The sequence below is a fragment of the Nerophis lumbriciformis genome, linkage group LG10, assembly GCF_033978685.3.
Source record: "Nerophis lumbriciformis linkage group LG10, RoL_Nlum_v2.1, whole genome shotgun sequence".
In the NCBI taxonomy this organism is placed as follows: Eukaryota; Metazoa; Chordata; class Actinopteri; order Syngnathiformes; family Syngnathidae; genus Nerophis; species Nerophis lumbriciformis.
The window spans coordinates 24,996,676-25,013,575 of NC_084557.2; the positions used below are offsets into that span (position 1 = coordinate 24,996,676).

The 16,900-nt window shown below is 38.9% G+C and overlaps 1 protein-coding gene across 1 annotated transcript; it reads right to left on the reverse strand.

The window, feature by feature from the left end:
• Window positions 1–745: 745 nt before the first annotated feature.
• ehf (ets homologous factor) lies at window positions 746–15,772 on the reverse strand. The gene is made up of 9 exons (XM_061969303.2): window positions 15,616–15,772; window positions 11,271–11,415; window positions 10,915–11,175; window positions 7,751–7,795; window positions 7,620–7,664; window positions 7,471–7,524; window positions 7,323–7,367; window positions 3,349–3,544; window positions 746–1,234 (listed from the first exon to the last, which is right to left on the reverse strand). Exons 2-9 carry the CDS (start codon window positions 11,353–11,355, stop codon window positions 1,135–1,137), a joined length of 831 nt encoding a protein of 276 aa, XP_061825287.1. The 5' UTR covers window positions 11,356–11,415; window positions 15,616–15,772; the 3' UTR covers window positions 746–1,134.
• Window positions 15,773–16,900: the final 1,128 nt, after the last annotated feature.

The window sequence follows — 16,900 nt, forward strand, 5'->3', positions numbered from 1 at the left end:
ATTTTAGTGACTTCCTTCCACTGGGACTGTTTTAATTAATTCTGAAGGATGACACTAAGGCCAAAGCAAAAAAAGTCACACAGTTAAAACACAGCAGTGAGGAACAAATGGAAACAGTTGATAAAATGAGGCGTCAATCATAATCCTACTATGCAAACAAAGTTTGCGATAGCCATGTAAAACTAAGTTAAGATTAGGCTCTATATTTGCATATGAGCACAAAACCACAATTGGCTTCTGTTATTCACTCCGATTTGATCTTGTTGGGTTTTTATTTATGTAGATCCTGCTGAAAGCACCATGTAGCACCATGGCGCTGTTGGGAGAGTGGCCATGCTAGCAACCTGAGGGTTCCTGGTACGATCCCTAGCTTCTACCAACCTAGTCACGTCCGTTGTGTCCTTGAGCAAGACACTTCACCCTTGCTCCTGATGGGTCGGGGTTAGTGCCTTGCATGGCAACTCCTGCCATTAGTGCGTGAATGTGTGTGTGAAAGGGTGAATGTGGAAATAATGTCAAAGCGCTTTGAGCACCTTGAAGGTAGAAAAGCACTATACAAGTATAACCCATAATTTACCATGGTGGCAATGGTAAATGATATGAGATTTAATACCAACTGTATTAGCTCCTTTTAAATTCCAGTCATTCAGTCATGTATATTCATCCACAATATTCCAATTAATGGCATGTTGTTGCATACAGACAAAAAAAACTTTGTACCAAGACTAAAAAAAAGATTGTTTATTTTAAAAAACACATTCACATACGAGGAACAAAATATGACAATACAGAGATAAATATTACAAGTTAATCGCAAGTTGCTTGTATTTCATAGCTGCATAGTGCTTATTTGATGTTATTCGTGTTTCACTTTGATACTGTGATCGTCATCCTTCCCATATTCGGCATCCGACCTTTATTCGGGATTATCTGATCTGCAGTCATGCTACTGGTGTTTTATTGTTAGGTTACTTTGTGTAAACATAGCTTTCACTGAAGTGTCAACAAAAAGGTACAAAGTTAAAGTCAAAGGTTTCAAATAGCTCTCATCTGTCAAGCTAATGTTACATTACATTGTAATAACAGTATTCATTACTATACAGAAGAAAGACGACAGATGATACAAGGACAGTCTTATTTCTCTGACTCTCTCCAGCCTCTGGCATTCCTACCAAATTTGTAGACCAATCTGCGTCCGTCTACTCGTTCTAGGATTTCCCTCTTGTAATAATATCTGTCAGAGAAAAATGATACACTTATTAATGGAAAAAACATGACAGCAATTGTAACATTACCTATAGTTCATTGCAACAGTCTCTTGATTGATGTTTAATCAGTTGAGTTATGTATGTACGTGGTATTTTAGTTAAGCCAATAAAAACAGTATTACCTGTAAATTTATATTTATATTTTTTGGATATATGGACAGACATGCATTAGAAATCACTGAAATATACACATACGATACATATTTAGAGGTAAACGAAAATCTAATGTATTTCTTAAAAGTGAAGTAATGTACCAACAAAAAGAAAACATAAGACTTTGGTGTGTCAAAACGTCTTACTGTTTGGGGATACTATTTTGCATATTTAATATTTCGTTTTTTGAATGGTTATTTATCAGGTTTTATAGGCGTAATAGAGGAGCTCCCATTGGCTTCACTAAAAGCAGACTTTTATTTACGTTTATTTAATATTTAAAATGCACAAAAAAAAAATTCATTCGTCGTCATGTCTTTCATAATGATTGTGAACGATAGGCAAAATTCCAAAAAAGTGCAGTTCCCCTTTAAGCACTTACATATAGTCACATTAGACTCAGCAATGCATTTTTGCAATGTCTCCTACGGTGGACGTTAAGTACTTACTACTTGTACTTATTAATATAAAATAATGAAGATGGTTACTTATTTTCTACAAAACAGCAGAAAAAATTATGGATGAAAAAAATATATAATTGACACTAGTTATTGACAAAGACAACCTTTTTGACAAATTAAAACTATTATGGTACACTTAGTGCATTGAATCGATTGCAACTTGAATTTTCAGATTATTTTAGAAGACATCTGAGCAGGCTTCATTAGGTAATGCTTACAGCCTTAGATAGGACAGCTTTAGTCTGAGGACCTGGTGCAGGGTGAAAGTATTTTGCCTCTTAGACAAGAACTGTCCCATCTAAGTCTCTTAGCATGACCAAATGAAGCCTGCTTCTAAGACAATCTCAACAGTCCAGTCGAGATCAGTTCAAATCAATGCCCTGACAATACAATGACCTGGATGAATGAGAATATTCATAGATCCATTGTGGCATATTTCTTGTCTTTGAATTGTCTGGTTCTCAGTGGTTCAGTCAGTAAATTTGTCTAACATAGAACATGCATGTATAATTAAAGACATTTCACATATTTAATGTTTTTTAGGATTTTGTTTTTGTGATGTGTTTAAAAGTTTACCCTTCGTCATGCAAATATTATACTACAAACTTTACCTTGCCAGTTCACATATTTCCACACAAAAGCATGTTAAATAATAAGGTGATGATTAGAGGTGATAAGAGTTGAAGTTAAAAGTCAAAGTACCAATGATTGCCACACACACACTAGGTGTGGCAAAATTATTCTCTGCATTTGACCCATCACCCTTGATCACCCCCTGAGAGGGTAGGAGAGCAGTGAGCGGCAGCGGTGGCCACGCCCGAGAATCATTTTTGGTGATTTAACCCCCAATTCCAACCCTTGATGCCGAGTGCCAAGCAAGGAAAGGCATTGAGAATCTAAGAGGATAGTGGCTTGATTTCACTTGCAATTTTGGAAGTTGAAGCTGTAGTGTGGAGTATATTATACCATACTACCATTGGGTAGTACACTGAGGGTTGATCAGTCATGGCAAAATATTGATAGACCAGCTCAACGTTCCAACGCCATGCTAGAGTTAGTTAGCATCTACACCTATGATGACGAGCTCATTGGAATGTAAATCTGCAAAATATTACCAATAAGTCAAATACAATTTGCAGGAAAAAGGCTTAATTAAAGGGAGCATATTCATTGGGTCGAGCAATTATTTTATTGGAATTTACATTGGTGTATAGATAAGGATTAAAAGCAGTACAAACGAATAAAAATAGAGATTAGTCACTTTTACAACAACGGTAAATTGGTATGTATATTTCTGCTGACTCAGCTGTGGAGAATAATAAAACAGTCTTCGGAGTCAGAATGCGCAGTTCTCCCCTTCAACGTAAATTATACAACCACTGAGTGTAATAACTCACTACAACCCAACTCCTTAAAACCCACAGTTTCTTATTTTTTTATTTCTCACGTTAGCAGTGTTGTCATACCTCATTGCTCTGCTCAGCTTCTCGTACGTCATGCTACTGTTGTTTTTCTTCTTGCCCCACAACTGTGCCACTTCCTCGGATTTTAGGAAGCGAAACACCCCTTCCTTCCTATCCTCCCACTTGATCAGGCCTGGGTTGCGTTCAGGGTACAGTAGAATGTCTCTGATAAATTCCCATAAGTGGGTCCCCCTTGGATCTGCAGAGTATAGCAAAAGAGTATTGTAGAAGTACATATTGTATGTATATTATTTATTGTAAAAAAAAAAAAAAAAAAAAAGGTAACAAAAATACACTAAAAGGACAAAATGTATTGGGACACGTGTTTGTTACATGAATTAATCAGAAGTAACTGATGTTAGATTTGAGATTGGGTCTGGCTAACAACCGCTGTTTCCTGTCAAATGTGTTTAATGGGGTTGAGGTCAGGTTTCTTGGGTTGTTCCACACAAAACTCATGTACTCATGTTTCTTTCTACATTTCTACAAAAGCTTTTCTTAATGTGTTTTTGGCCTTAATTAAGTGATTAATTAAGTCTTAATCATGTTTTTTTATTTAATTCAGTGCAGTATTTGTCTTATTTTCAGGCATGTGAGCACCCTTTGAGAAAAAAATAACATTTCTATTGGCATGAAGTGCTGCCACGCCCCGAAAGACAATTTTGAAAATCAAGACTACATTTCTTAAAATCGGGTGCATTTCTACACTATATTTTACATCTAGATGTATTGTCACTTACCATCCTCTTTTGGATGTCTTTTTTGACACTTTCGTGGCCCATGTACTTATTTATTGTATTATTTGATTTTTAGTAGATCATTTTTCGAACATTATTATCATTGAGAATGTAATGTACAATTCTATAACATGCATGCAAAAAACTTAGAAAACATTTCCCATTTGTTCAACTCTAGCCTACAGCCACGCACCCTCAGGTAAAATACTTCTGGTGCTGTGACCTCTGTTTACATCCGTGAATACTCCAGAAGTACAATTGGTTCAGAACTAACAGTCTTTAGATTGTTATCATTCAAATATGATTAGCAAAGTGGACAGCCGCCAACGTTGTGGCTCGGAGAGCGAACAGAGGCGACAACAAGTAAGCTAGCTGGATTGTAAGCTAAGTAGCGAGTGGTTTGTTGCTCCAGACGTTTACCCGTCCTGCAACTCAATGCGCCGTTTAGGCAAGAGTGAGGCGAGTGTTCAACAATTTAGTTTTTTTCATTAAAAAAACGCAGGGGTGAGATTGTGACTTAAAAAATTATTGTTTGCTATTATTTTGTTGTGGCGATCAAAAGATAAAAGTGGGACTTCTGTTTCCGGGTTGAGAGTGACCACTACTAAACAATAACACAAATGGCTATATCTTGACCAACTTTTGATAGAACAACCTTTTGATGTACTTCATCTTCAACACCTGTCTCAAAAGACAGCAGTGGGACGTAGCATCGAGCTAACAAGAATAGCAGCTGTCTGGCCAAAGTCGAGATTAATTATTTTGATGGACTTCTACGACATCAATAACACAGCTTTGGCTTGAGGGGTGTGAAATGATAATGCAGGACACCATGGAATGCTGACAACAGAACTAACGATCATAGTTGCGACTGTCAAGTTGACAAAGTTTTTGTAGAACACTTACGCCTGTGGTTTTAGCACATGGAAGCCCAGTTCTAACTTAGAAGGATTACCCAGAACGAGAGGAAACAATTCCAAGTCGTGGCCGTCTTGTAGTCAGCGCCTCCATACATTTTTCATAGAGGTGGCCGGACCATGGTCACATTTGTCTACTATCAGGTGAGAGCTGCATTAATTATAATGGAGAATTTACTTTTAGCAAGTTTGAGACGAAGCAGAAGCAGCCGTCGGCTCAGTGTGTCAACAATAGCAGCGTAAACTAGCAATAGCTCACTGCTATGCCGCTAAAATAGTCTGTCTACATTGGCGCTTATAATAGCAATATTGCTCATATTAGGTTAATTTTCAGGCCTGTAAATTGAATGTTGTTGGTAGTTTTTGGACGTTTTTAGAGAGCATGTAATGAGCACAACAGAGGACCCTCAAACTGTTGAATCAATTGTTGGCTTTTTATTTATGCATAAAAAAAGCCAACCACATGTGTTCTTGTCTTATGTAAGGATTGTGAATGAAAAACACCACATCTCTTTCAAATGTTTGCATATTTCGAGTATGACGGATCTGATAACATTGTCAGAGTGCAGAAACGTTACTACTGCGATGTCTGCGCAATATTCAAAATGGCTGACTGAATTTGTGGCATTTTCTGATGTTTAACCTGTGTTTTCACATACAGTACTTCGCGGATTGTAAACACAATTGAATATGGTTTAATGGATACAATGAAACACAAATAAGCCTAAAAAAGTCAAGTTGTTTTTCCACTCTACTGGTACTTTAAATCTTGGAGTGGTACATTATAACTATAAACCATCATTTCAGCATTTTATTCTACTGTTGTAGTAAACCGGCCTGTAGAAAGACTTCAGGAAATGCCTCCTGATATAATTTGTTTTATTTTGTGGTCTTGATTTACTAAAAAATATTTTCACTGTTTACTTGTTTAGGTTAGACTTGTAGTGGCCCGGTGACGACCATAGCCATGACGCTTGGAGGATCTTTGGGGCCACCGGTGAGTATCCACTGTAGAAGACAATCAAAGCTACTACATTGAGTGAAACAAAAAGTTGACTATATGGGTGTTATTTCATGTTTAGCGAGATTTTATAATGTTGAAAAAAAAAACATATTTTAGAAGGTTGCAAGACTTAAACAGTTTTTAATGCTCCAACGATGAAAATACGTTGTTTATTTCCAATATTCATATTCTGTGAATATTTGTTTATTTCAGTCAGGCCTGGAACTAATTGGCCGCGGTTGACGAGGGACGACTGTATGTATGCTTTGAAGCACCTTGCTTTGTTCAGTGGGCCAATGCCATGCTGAAAAGGAAAAACCTGCCCCCACAAAGTTGGCAGCGCAGAATTGCTAAAAACGTTATGATAGAGGTTGGAAAACATAAGGCACTGTCTTCAGGGCTCTGATGCAAAGTTCACCAACATTTGGCATTCATTTCAGGAACATGTTGATTACTTGAGCCTGGATGCTGCTGCTATTGTTTAGGCGCACCCCATTGATCAACTTAAAATTCTCAGTTTACTTGCTAAACATTATACATTCCAAGGTATATTAGCGGCACACACTAATTTAATTGTATTATTACCTTAGTAGGTTGTTTTTTTTGGAATTTGTATTTATTTTTTGGGGGAGGGGCTTCATCTATGTGTGTGTGTATGTTTGTATACATATATGCATATCCTTAGTTTTATGTTTTCATAATGCTTTACTGTATTTGTGTATGTGGGTGTGTGTGTAGGTATGTATGCATATATATACTTTTTTTTTTTCTCCACTGACTGTTAAGTTTAGTCTTATTGAAATGTCTCTTCTTGTTGTCTCCTTCCCCCTGTTGTTTGTGGTGTTTTGTGGACATTCGCATTGCCAACATGTCAATGTATACTGCTCTATATGTGTTGTAAAAATTTAAAATCCTAAATAAATCTTTAATAAATTAAAAAAAAACCCATTATGGTAACCCAAAACATTGACAACATGGGTAAACTAAAAGGTTTTTATACTCCTGATTGATGAAATGTTCAAGATTTGTGTCCCAAGACTGTGGTCCAAATGATGTGAAGTGAAGTGAATTATATTTATTTAGCGCTTTTTCTCAAGTGACTCAAAGCGCTTTACATAATGAAACCCAATATCTAAGTTACATTTAAACCATTGTGGGTGGCACTGGGAGCAGGTGGGTAAAATGTCTTGCCCAAGGACACAACGGCAGGGACTAGGATGGTGGAAGCTGGGATCGAACCGGGAACCCTCAAGTTGCTGGCACGGCCACTCTACCAACCGAGCTATACCGGAGGTTTCAAGGGTTTTTTATTCTACTTACTGTATTTTTTGACTTGCTGTGGACGCTTGTAAGACACTTGGATTTCTAAGAAAAAGATAATATACATAATTGGATTTTTGTTCCCCTTACAAATGTGACATGTAAAAATATTCATACGTCATTTGTATATTTATTTATTTACTCTTACCAGGGCTGGAAAGCGAGGGTGAGACATGAGGGGGGATCAAGGAATCAAATACTTCTATATCAAACAGAGGTAAAGGCAACACTTTAATCATGTATTTCGAATTTAAAAAAAATATAGAATCAAAGATGGTATGTGTACATTTACTGTACCTATTTGCGGATAGCTGACATCTGAAAATGCACAGGAAATGTCTACTGTAAAAAAAACAAAAAACATTGTATAAAATAATTGTTAGAAAATTACAATGTGTATCCAGACGAGACAATTAGATTTTTCTTACACTCTGGTTTTAGTTCTGGTTGATTCATTTCCACATGGTATTCCCCTGCAAGGTAGTGAGAGAAAGCATAGAATAAAAACATCATAGTTTGAGTTTTTCTTTTAAAGGGGAACTGCACTATTTTGGAATTTTGCCTATCATTCACAAGCCTTTTGTAAGACAAGAAAACATATGTTTTTCTTTTCTTGTTGCATTCTAAATTTTAAATAAATGCGATCAAAAATCTGCTTACAATGGAGCCTATGGAAGTCGCTCTATTCTGCTTATAAAAGCCCTTAAAGGGAAACTGCACTTTTTGGGGAATTTTGCCTATCCTTCACAATCATTATGAGAGACAAGAAGACAAAAGGTTTTCTTTTTTCCCCTTTCTAACATGTAAAAATCGGGTTGTTCTTGGTGGCTAGCAATGCATCTAATAGAAACAATCAATTCTACCTCTGAATCACTTTAAAAATGAGAAATCAATGCACTAAAGAAATCAGTCTTGGTGTTGAATAAAATTATCAAAATACAGTAAATATTATGGTAACACTTTAGTATGGGGAACACATATTCACCATTAATTAGTTGCTTATTAACATGCAAATTAGTAACATCAGGCTCTTAATTAGTCAATATTAAGTACTTATTAATGCCTTATTCTGTATGGCCTTATTATACAACCAGTAAGCCATTAACTAAGAGTCTTCCCTCAATAACCTCAGAATTATTGCTTATTAGTAACCCTAACCCTAACCCTTATATGTTCCCCTAGTGTCCAAATAACTCTAAATTAAGTCTCTGTTACTTTAATAAGCAACTAATTAATGGTGAATATGTTCCCCATACTAAAGTGTTACCAATATTATATATTGTTTTGAATGCGTCTGTTACTACATTATAAATATACTTGCAGTGTTGATGGAGGGTTTTGAAGTTGTTTTCAAGACTATAATGGTGACTCCTATGAGCCGCATGTTTCAAGTGTTTTTCTCATCTTTAAAATCCTAAAAAAAAAAAAAGACGTGTGTTCTTGTTTCTCATAATGTTTGTGAACGATAGGCTAAATTCCATAAAAGTGCAGTTCCCCTTTAAGAAAGTATACTTGCTACAAACCTCTGTACATCCTTAATGGTTAAAATACTGACATATTTATATCAGTCGTATATATAGTGGTACCTCAACTTAAGAGTGCCCCAACTTAAGAGTGTGTTGAGATAAGAGCAATTTTTGGGCTAATTGTTGTCCTTAAAATGGCAAGCAAACATTTGAGTTACAAGCATCAAATGCAATTCAAAATGCTACAGTGAAAAACATTCCAAAACATTTGGTCTTACTCACTAGCATTAGCTTATAGTTTAAGATAGACATAACTTTGTTTTCCAACCCTGGGAAGGAAGGGAAGAAAGTGAGTGTGAAGGACAGTGATGAGAAGAAGTGTATGATATTCTTTGAATTAAAAACAAGATATCATCAAATCCTTGACCAAGCGTGTCACCAGCTTGGGAAATAAATTCAAGCATGTCACTGCTTGTCTGCGCTGTAGCAGAATGAGTCTAAAAGCAACCAAGAATGTAATAATAATATCTAAATAGAGGCCATTTATCCATAAAAATATTGAGACGGAGAAGCAGCTGGAAAAAGATACCGTAAAAGTCCACTTTTCAAGATAAATACTGTAGATTATTATTCCTATTGCATTACTTCAAAAACTACTGTAGTTGTTGGTATTACACTCTATTATAATGGTTTATACAAGCTTTATACAATAAAAGTTAGTGTTTCTCACCGTAACACAACATAAACACAACAGAACAAATACCCAGAACACCTTGCAGCCCTAACTCTTCCGGGCTGCAATATACACCCCGCTACCACCAAACCCCGCCCACCTCAACCGACGCACAAGGAGGGGGGGGGGGGGGTGCATGGGATTCTGGGTATTTGTTCTGTTGTGTTTATGTTGTTTTACGGTGCGGATGTTCTCCCGAAATGTGTTTGTCATTATTGTTTGGTGTGGATTCACAGTGTGGCGCATATTTCTAACAGTGTTAAAGTTGTTTAAACAACCTCCTTCAGTGTAACCTGTATTGCTGTTGATCAAGTATACGTTGCATTCACTTGTGTATGCGTATAGAAGCCGCACATATCTTGTGACTGGGCCGGCACGTTGTTAGAATGGATGAATAGCGGACGTGACAATAGCGGACGTGACGACAGCTCGTAGAGGACGTTAAAGGCAGTGCCCTTAAGGCACGCCCCCAAGACTGTGGTCCGGGTGGACTACGAGATATACTGACTGATGAACCCCTTCGTTCGATAATGAAGGTTGCCTCAGCTCAAAGCCTAAGCCCCGACATTAATGAACTAGCATCCACGAAAAGATGCCAGGTATCTGGCTTGGGCACATCAGATTAGATCAGTGTGTTGCAAACTGAGCAGTTTAAAGTCCTGAATGGTTGGTTTATGCATTGTTATTTTATTTTCAAATGTATTAGCCTGTGGAAAAAGTTAATTTTGATATTTACCTCAGAAGGCTGCAAATAGCAAAGAGGCATTCAAGTTTTATTTAAATTGTATTTGATATGCCATTGATATTTTTTAATTATTATTTGAAACTCGATTTTGCATGTCACTATAAAGTTATATAAGCCTTGCTTGTTCAATATTAAATGCAAAACTCTTTTGGGTCCCTATTATAAGGTTAATTTGTTCAACCTTGGCCCACGGCTTTGTTCAGTTTTAAATTTTGGCCCACTCTGTATTTGAGTTTGACACCCCTGCAATAGAGAGAGAGAGCGAGAACTACAGTTTTTGTTGTTGCTTTGCACTGTGACCTTTCATTCAAACCTGTTGTACACCTAATTGCGTCATTTCATGTGTTAAAAATGTCTTTGATAGCGGGCGTAGATAAAACGGTTGACAGAATTCACCGGATGCTCGTGAAGCTAAAACATTACGAGGAGATTCATGACTTCATTACTTTATGTCAGTTGCCTTTTCGTTGGATTCTTGATTGAACTTAATGTTCATGTTGAGACACACAATGGTTACCTGAAAAGTCCTTATTCCTTGTGTCTCTATTGTGTATGCTATTGTAGAGTATCACCTCTTTCTGCCTCTGTGACTTTTCTCCTTCTACACATTTTTTCCTTTCACTTTAAAGACAGTCGGAGTAGACGTACCGTTCCACTTGAGCTGTGTTATGCCGTGGAAAAGAATGGGTCCCAGACTTCCTGCTGCTCGAACAAAGTCCTGGTAGGTCAGTTTGCAGAGCTGGTGGCCATCCATATCAAAATTATGGAACGGGATATTGGAGGCATCAATCTGGTTTATGTCCATGACCTGCTGCAGCCACTCCCACACTTGGTATTTACTCCAGAACTCAGGCTGGGAATCATGAGTCCAGAGGCGACCACTTCTGTATCCAGACATCATAATTGGAACTGGAAGATCACGTTAAGAAGTTACAATTTTTTCTGCGAGTTAAGACATGGTAGAGGGACAGAATGGGTGTGCAAGTGTGAGTCGTATGTATCACCATTTGGATGATAGCTGGTCAAATTCCACTGGTTATAGGTGGTAATCTGAGTGTCCAGAGAGATGTTTAGTGGAGTAACGCTCATTTTGTTGCTGCAACACTGGTTTACCCTGGCATGGGTGCAGCTGGAGAAGAGGACTATTGGCTGAAAAGAAAAGCATAATTCTTTCAGCTCCGAAAAACATCGATACATTTTACAGTAATTCTGATAGGCAAATTGGAACCCAGTGGGCATTTAACATCAATATGGCATCAATAAGTTCTGACATCAAGATCTTATCAAATATAGATATGAAAGTGTTAAAACATCGACCCCCGTTTCACAGCAAAAGACTCAGATTAATTTGACCTCAAAATGTATTTTTACATGTAGTGGTTTAAAAAATATCAGTATTATACATTTGTTTTTATTTTGTAATCAGGTATAGTTGCAAACATTAAAACTGCCAATAGAACATTACATATGAAGTAACATTACACGATCACTAATAAAACAAGTTACAAGTCTGAATAAATTCACAGCAATTACTTTGCTAATAATTGCATGACTTGTACAGTAACAGTTCAATAACTTGGTAGTTGGTATTCTACAATTATTTACAACACAGTTATAACAAAAAAACTGAAATATGTTGAGTCTTAACAGTGAATTAGGATGCAGTTAGACTGATATGCTGCAACTTCACATCTGTGATTTTATGATCATGTCTTGTTTTTTTAACATGATTTTTATACATTGAGAACTCAAAAAGTGTTAATAAAGTTCATGTAAATATTTATAATAAAGTCAAGTTTTAAGGTACAGTTGAAAAGTACGGTTTGTCACTTGTGACTGCAGGCTGTTATAAAAGCCAGAGTTGGTGCAACAAAGTACTAGTTGTGTGTTGTAATGTGTAAATTGTTTCCTCAGAATTGAGTGATTCCAAATTTGAAAAATGCAACTCTTTCTTACTACCACAATACATGTTCTTGATTTATTTTAGGGTTTCTTTAAGCAAGAAAATACTGTTATCTGCTTTGTCTACAAAATTAAAGGACTAAATGAACATCGTCCATGTCTGGGGATTTTATAATTTTGCCAAGGTTTTTTGTTAAGGAGAACAATTGTCACGTGGGGGTTGCAGCGGGGTTGTTCTTCCAACGCAAGAACGGCTCCGGACGACAGCGTAAAGGTAGGAAGTGATTTATTTCTCATAAAACACTCACTACCACAAAACACAAAAATACAACCAAAAAAGGCAAGTGTGCCTAAAACATAAAAAGCTGCTAATTAACAAAAACTAGGACATGGACATGGAAACTTACTTTGTCAAAACGAGACCTGAACTGGAGTGACATAACGACAATGCAGGCAGGACAAGTGATGAACAAGGTATGCTTAAATAACAGTGACATGATTGGTGACAGGTGTGTGTGAGTCAAAACGTGAAACAGGTGCGTGACGTGACAGGTGAAAACTAATGGTTGCTATGGTGACCAGACAAGGGAGTGAAAAGACAGAAACTAAACAAAACATGACTTAAAACAAAACATGATAATACAGACATGACAGAGCCCCTCCCTTAAGGACAGATACCAGATGTCCAAGAAAAAAAACTTTAAAAAAGTCATGGGAGGGCGGGAGGGGGACATGGCGGTGGGTCGCCAGACCACGTGTCCCCGTATCCACCGGGGCAGAGTTAGGTGGCGGCGGCGAGTGGAACGCCGCTGCAGCAGGCGAGGCGGGCGCCCAGGGAATGGCCACATTCGTGGCCGAAAGGGAGGTGGGCGCACTTGGCGTGGCGGGCGACCAGGTAGCGGCCATATCCGTGGCCGACGAGGAGGCAGGCGCGTAGTCATCGTGGCAGGCGTGGCTTGGCGTGGTGAGTCAGGCGGCGAAGCTCGGCGTGGCGCGTCAGGCGGCGAAGCTTGGCGTGGCGCGTCAGGCGGCGAAGCTCGGCGTGGGTCTTGGTATAGGTCTTGGTCTTGGCGTGGGTCTTGGTCTTGGCATGGCAGGTCTTGGTCTTGGCATGGCGGGTCTTGGTCTTGGCATGGCGGGTCTTGGTCTTGGCATGGCGGGTCTTGGTCTTGGCATGGCGGGTCTTGGTCTTGGTCTAGGTCTTGGCATGGCGGGTCTTGGTCTTGGTCTAGGTCTTGGCATGGCGGGTCTTGGTCTTGGTCTTGGCATGGCGGGTCTTGGTCTTGGTCTTGGCATGGCGGGTCTTGGTCTTGGTCTTGGCATGGCGGGTCTTGGTCTTGGCATGGCAGGTCTTGGTCTTGGTCTTGGCATAGCGGGTCTTGGTCTTGGTCTTGGTCTTGGCATGGCGGGTCTTGGTCTTGGTCTTGGCATGGCGGGTCTTGGTCTTGGTCTTGGCATGGCTGGTCTTGGTCTTGGCGTGGAGGGTCTTGGTCTTGGACTTGTTGAGCTGGTACCGGAGCTTGGCGTCGTGGAGCTGGTACCGGAGCTTGGCGTCGTGGAGCTGGTACCGGAGCTTGGCGTCGTGGATCTGGTACCGGAGCTTGGCGTCGTGGAGCTGGTACCGGAGCTTGGCGTCGTGGAGCTGGTACCGGAGCTTGGCGTCGTGGAGCTACTGGTGCAGGTGGAGGTGGTCTAGCTGGGGGTTGCGGCTTGGCATGGTAAAAGACTGGTGGTGGCGGCCGTGAGGGAGGCTGTGGCTTGACATGGTGAAGCTGAGTCACCCCACCAGTGCAGTTCCCAGCCCTAGCCCCCCCTCAAGGAGCGGATACCAGACGCGCTCCCTGCGGTCTGGAACTCTCTTTAAGGGTGGGTGGGGGGAGGTATGGAGGGGGGCAGAATCCTCCCCATTAAATTGTCCAGAAAATCTATTCACCACCCCCACTTTAGACTGGGTCTGAAAAAATCTAAATTTAGAAAAAAATTTCTCAAAAGGATTATTTTTTTAAACGAAGTCCTTGGTGGGCGGCTGACGGAGGGTGTAAATAGACTCAAAAAAAAAATCTTGGTTTCTGACGTCATCACCAGTGGGCGGGATGACGTCATCAGCACGGGTCTCCTGCGGCGGGAAGGGAGAATGGGCTGGTTGTGGAATCTTGTTGTCCGGATGAAGATTTTGGGGGAACAACGCGTTATGCTGGCGAGAAAAAGCCTTTCTGGCTGGCTTCCATTTTTGCCAGTGCGTCTCCATCACCTCCTCGTGGCCGGTCTGCGGAAGAACGTATGCTGCCTGCATTCTGTCACGTGGGGGTCGCAGCTTGCTGCGGGGTTGTTCTTCCAACGCAAGAACGGCTCCGGACGACAGCGTAAAGGTAGGAAGTGATTTATTTCTCATAAAACACTGAATACCACAAAACACGAAAATACAACCAAAAAAGGCAAGTGTGCCTAAAACATAAAAAGCTGCTAATTAACAAAAACTAGGACATGGACATAGAAACTTACTTTGTCAAAACGAGACCTGAACCAGAGTGACATAACGACAATGCAGGCAGGACGAGTGATGAACAAGGTATGCTTAAATAACAGTGACATGATTGGTGACAGGTGTGTGTGAGTCAAAACGTGAAACAGGTGCGTGACGTGACAGGTGAAAACTAATGGTTGCTATGGTGACCAGACAAGGGAGTGAAAAGACAGAAACTAAACAAAACATGACTTAAAACAAAACATGATAATACAGACATGACAACAATTGTGTTGAACAGGCATGCATTGACTGTTTTACAATTTGATACTTAACAAACTCCCTTTAAGATCTGGGTCACATCTTCATAAAACACATTCACTTTGACCTGTGTGATTATAAACAGAAAGATCTGGCAAATCAGGTTAAGGCGCTTACAGATCAGTTTGCGCCAAGAGAATCATACCAAACTGGATGAGCGCTATAGACCATAGCAGTGTGTTTACTGGCGGGGTGCCTACTGGCCTTAAAACCAGTATTGACAAAATGGTGTGTAATTTCTGTCAAGAAAACATGCATATTTGTCTTTATTGAACGTCCACATGGAGATATTTTATACAACTTTTTTTTCCAGTTTCTTAGATGTGTTGACAGTGTAAAAGTGCATTGATTATTTGACAGTGTAAAAGTGCATTGATTTTGAAATGTAATGCATTATAAAGGGTTGGTAGAGTATGTATTCCTTAGCTATCTATAGTAAAGCAAACACACATTTGCTATTAACACTGTCATGGTAATTCCACAATGCTGTTTGTAAATGAACAAAAAACTGAACTAATGGGAAAACAGCAAAATGAGCTGTATTTTCTTTTCATTTAGAGTTGTCACACAAAAGTCAAGCTAACGTTTATTTGAGTAATGAATCAAACCTCTCTATTTTTTTATTGGTTTCAGTAATAATATAAAATTGCATGATAACTTACCAGAGCAGGTAGACCCAGGCCTGGTGAAGTCTGTAGCTTTACTCACAAGTTCTATCAAAGTTCTCCCAGTGTGTTTTCACTGAGAAGTGCCTCCCAAATGTGTAAATTGCTGATACACGACAGGTGCTTCCCCATAACAATGGGTATTTTTATACTTCTAACTTCCTTCTGCTTATCCAATTGAGTAACTCCCTTGCTCTACAACAAGGAGATATTTGCATGTTGCTTGCTGACGTCTATCACACACACCCCTGACACCGTTTATTACTTTAAATTTTTTTGTTGGCTTAACCTTTCAGTGCTGGCATTGACTTTTCTCAGTGAATGAAGAAATCACACACTTGTTTAGTTTAATGGCTTTATGTCAGTCAAGTGCACACATCAATATATAACATTGTATACATATATGTTCAAAAACGAAACAGAAAGAAATAATGAAAAAAACAATTATTTTTTTGACTGAAAAGGTGTAGGCTGAAGCATCATTTTATGTGGGCTACTCATCATATATTAACTTAATTTTTTTGTTCATTGATTTAAAAAAAAACTTGCAAAGGGACTTATCAGATATGCTTGGATAAAAAAAAAATCATTGTTGATATGTGTCACCCTTGTGACTGGTTTGGACTTGTGTTGTTTTTTCCCATTTGTGTGGTGTTTTAGTTCTTGTCCAGTGCTCTTAGTTTGGAGTTCCACTTCCCCTGTCTGTCCACTGAGTACTGGCTCCCACACCTATGCCCGTTTGCCAATCAGTCTCCTATTTAGAGTGGCGCTGCTTCACAGCTGTTGTTTTTTGCATGTCATGATTAGATAATAGTGATGGGCAGATGAAGCTTCATGAGGCATTGAGCCAATTGGTTCAAGAATTTCTGATGCTTCAATGCAAGCTTCGGCACAAGACACCACCTGCTGGCCAAATATATAATTACAAGTAGCTGTATCTTAACTACATAATGTGTGACACATTAAATTGTTGCGTCTGTTATGGCTCTTGTAAAATGACCATAAACATAATAAATGTTTGACTGAATGGTTTTGCTAGGTAAGTTAACCAAATATAATAAAATATGTATTATATGTGTATGTATGTATTATATGTGAATATGTACTGTGTGTTCATCATATCATATGATAATGTTTTTCTGTCACATTGAGGGAATGGTATAAAGAGGAAGATGACAATATAATGTAACTTGGACAAAGATGTACATAACAAATGAGATTTAGTGGATTTTAGTTGTGTTTTTTTTTTGACAAAACCTCTCCATCAATCAGCTATTGATTT

Bases quoted from the DNA above. Each gene is read 5' to 3' on its own strand.
- ehf (XM_061969303.2), bottom strand. From the start codon at position 11,355: ATGAGCGTTACTCCACTAAACATCTCTCTGGACACTCAGATTACCACC. The intron at 7,368-7,470 runs GTAAGAGTAAAT...TCTTTTTCTTAG, and splicing joins ACCCTCGCTTTCCAGCCCTG to AAATCCAAGTGTCTTACAAG. The intron at 1,235-3,348 runs GTATGACAACAC...TTTCTCTGACAG, and splicing joins AAGCTGAGCAGAGCAATGAG to ATATTATTACAAGAGGGAAA.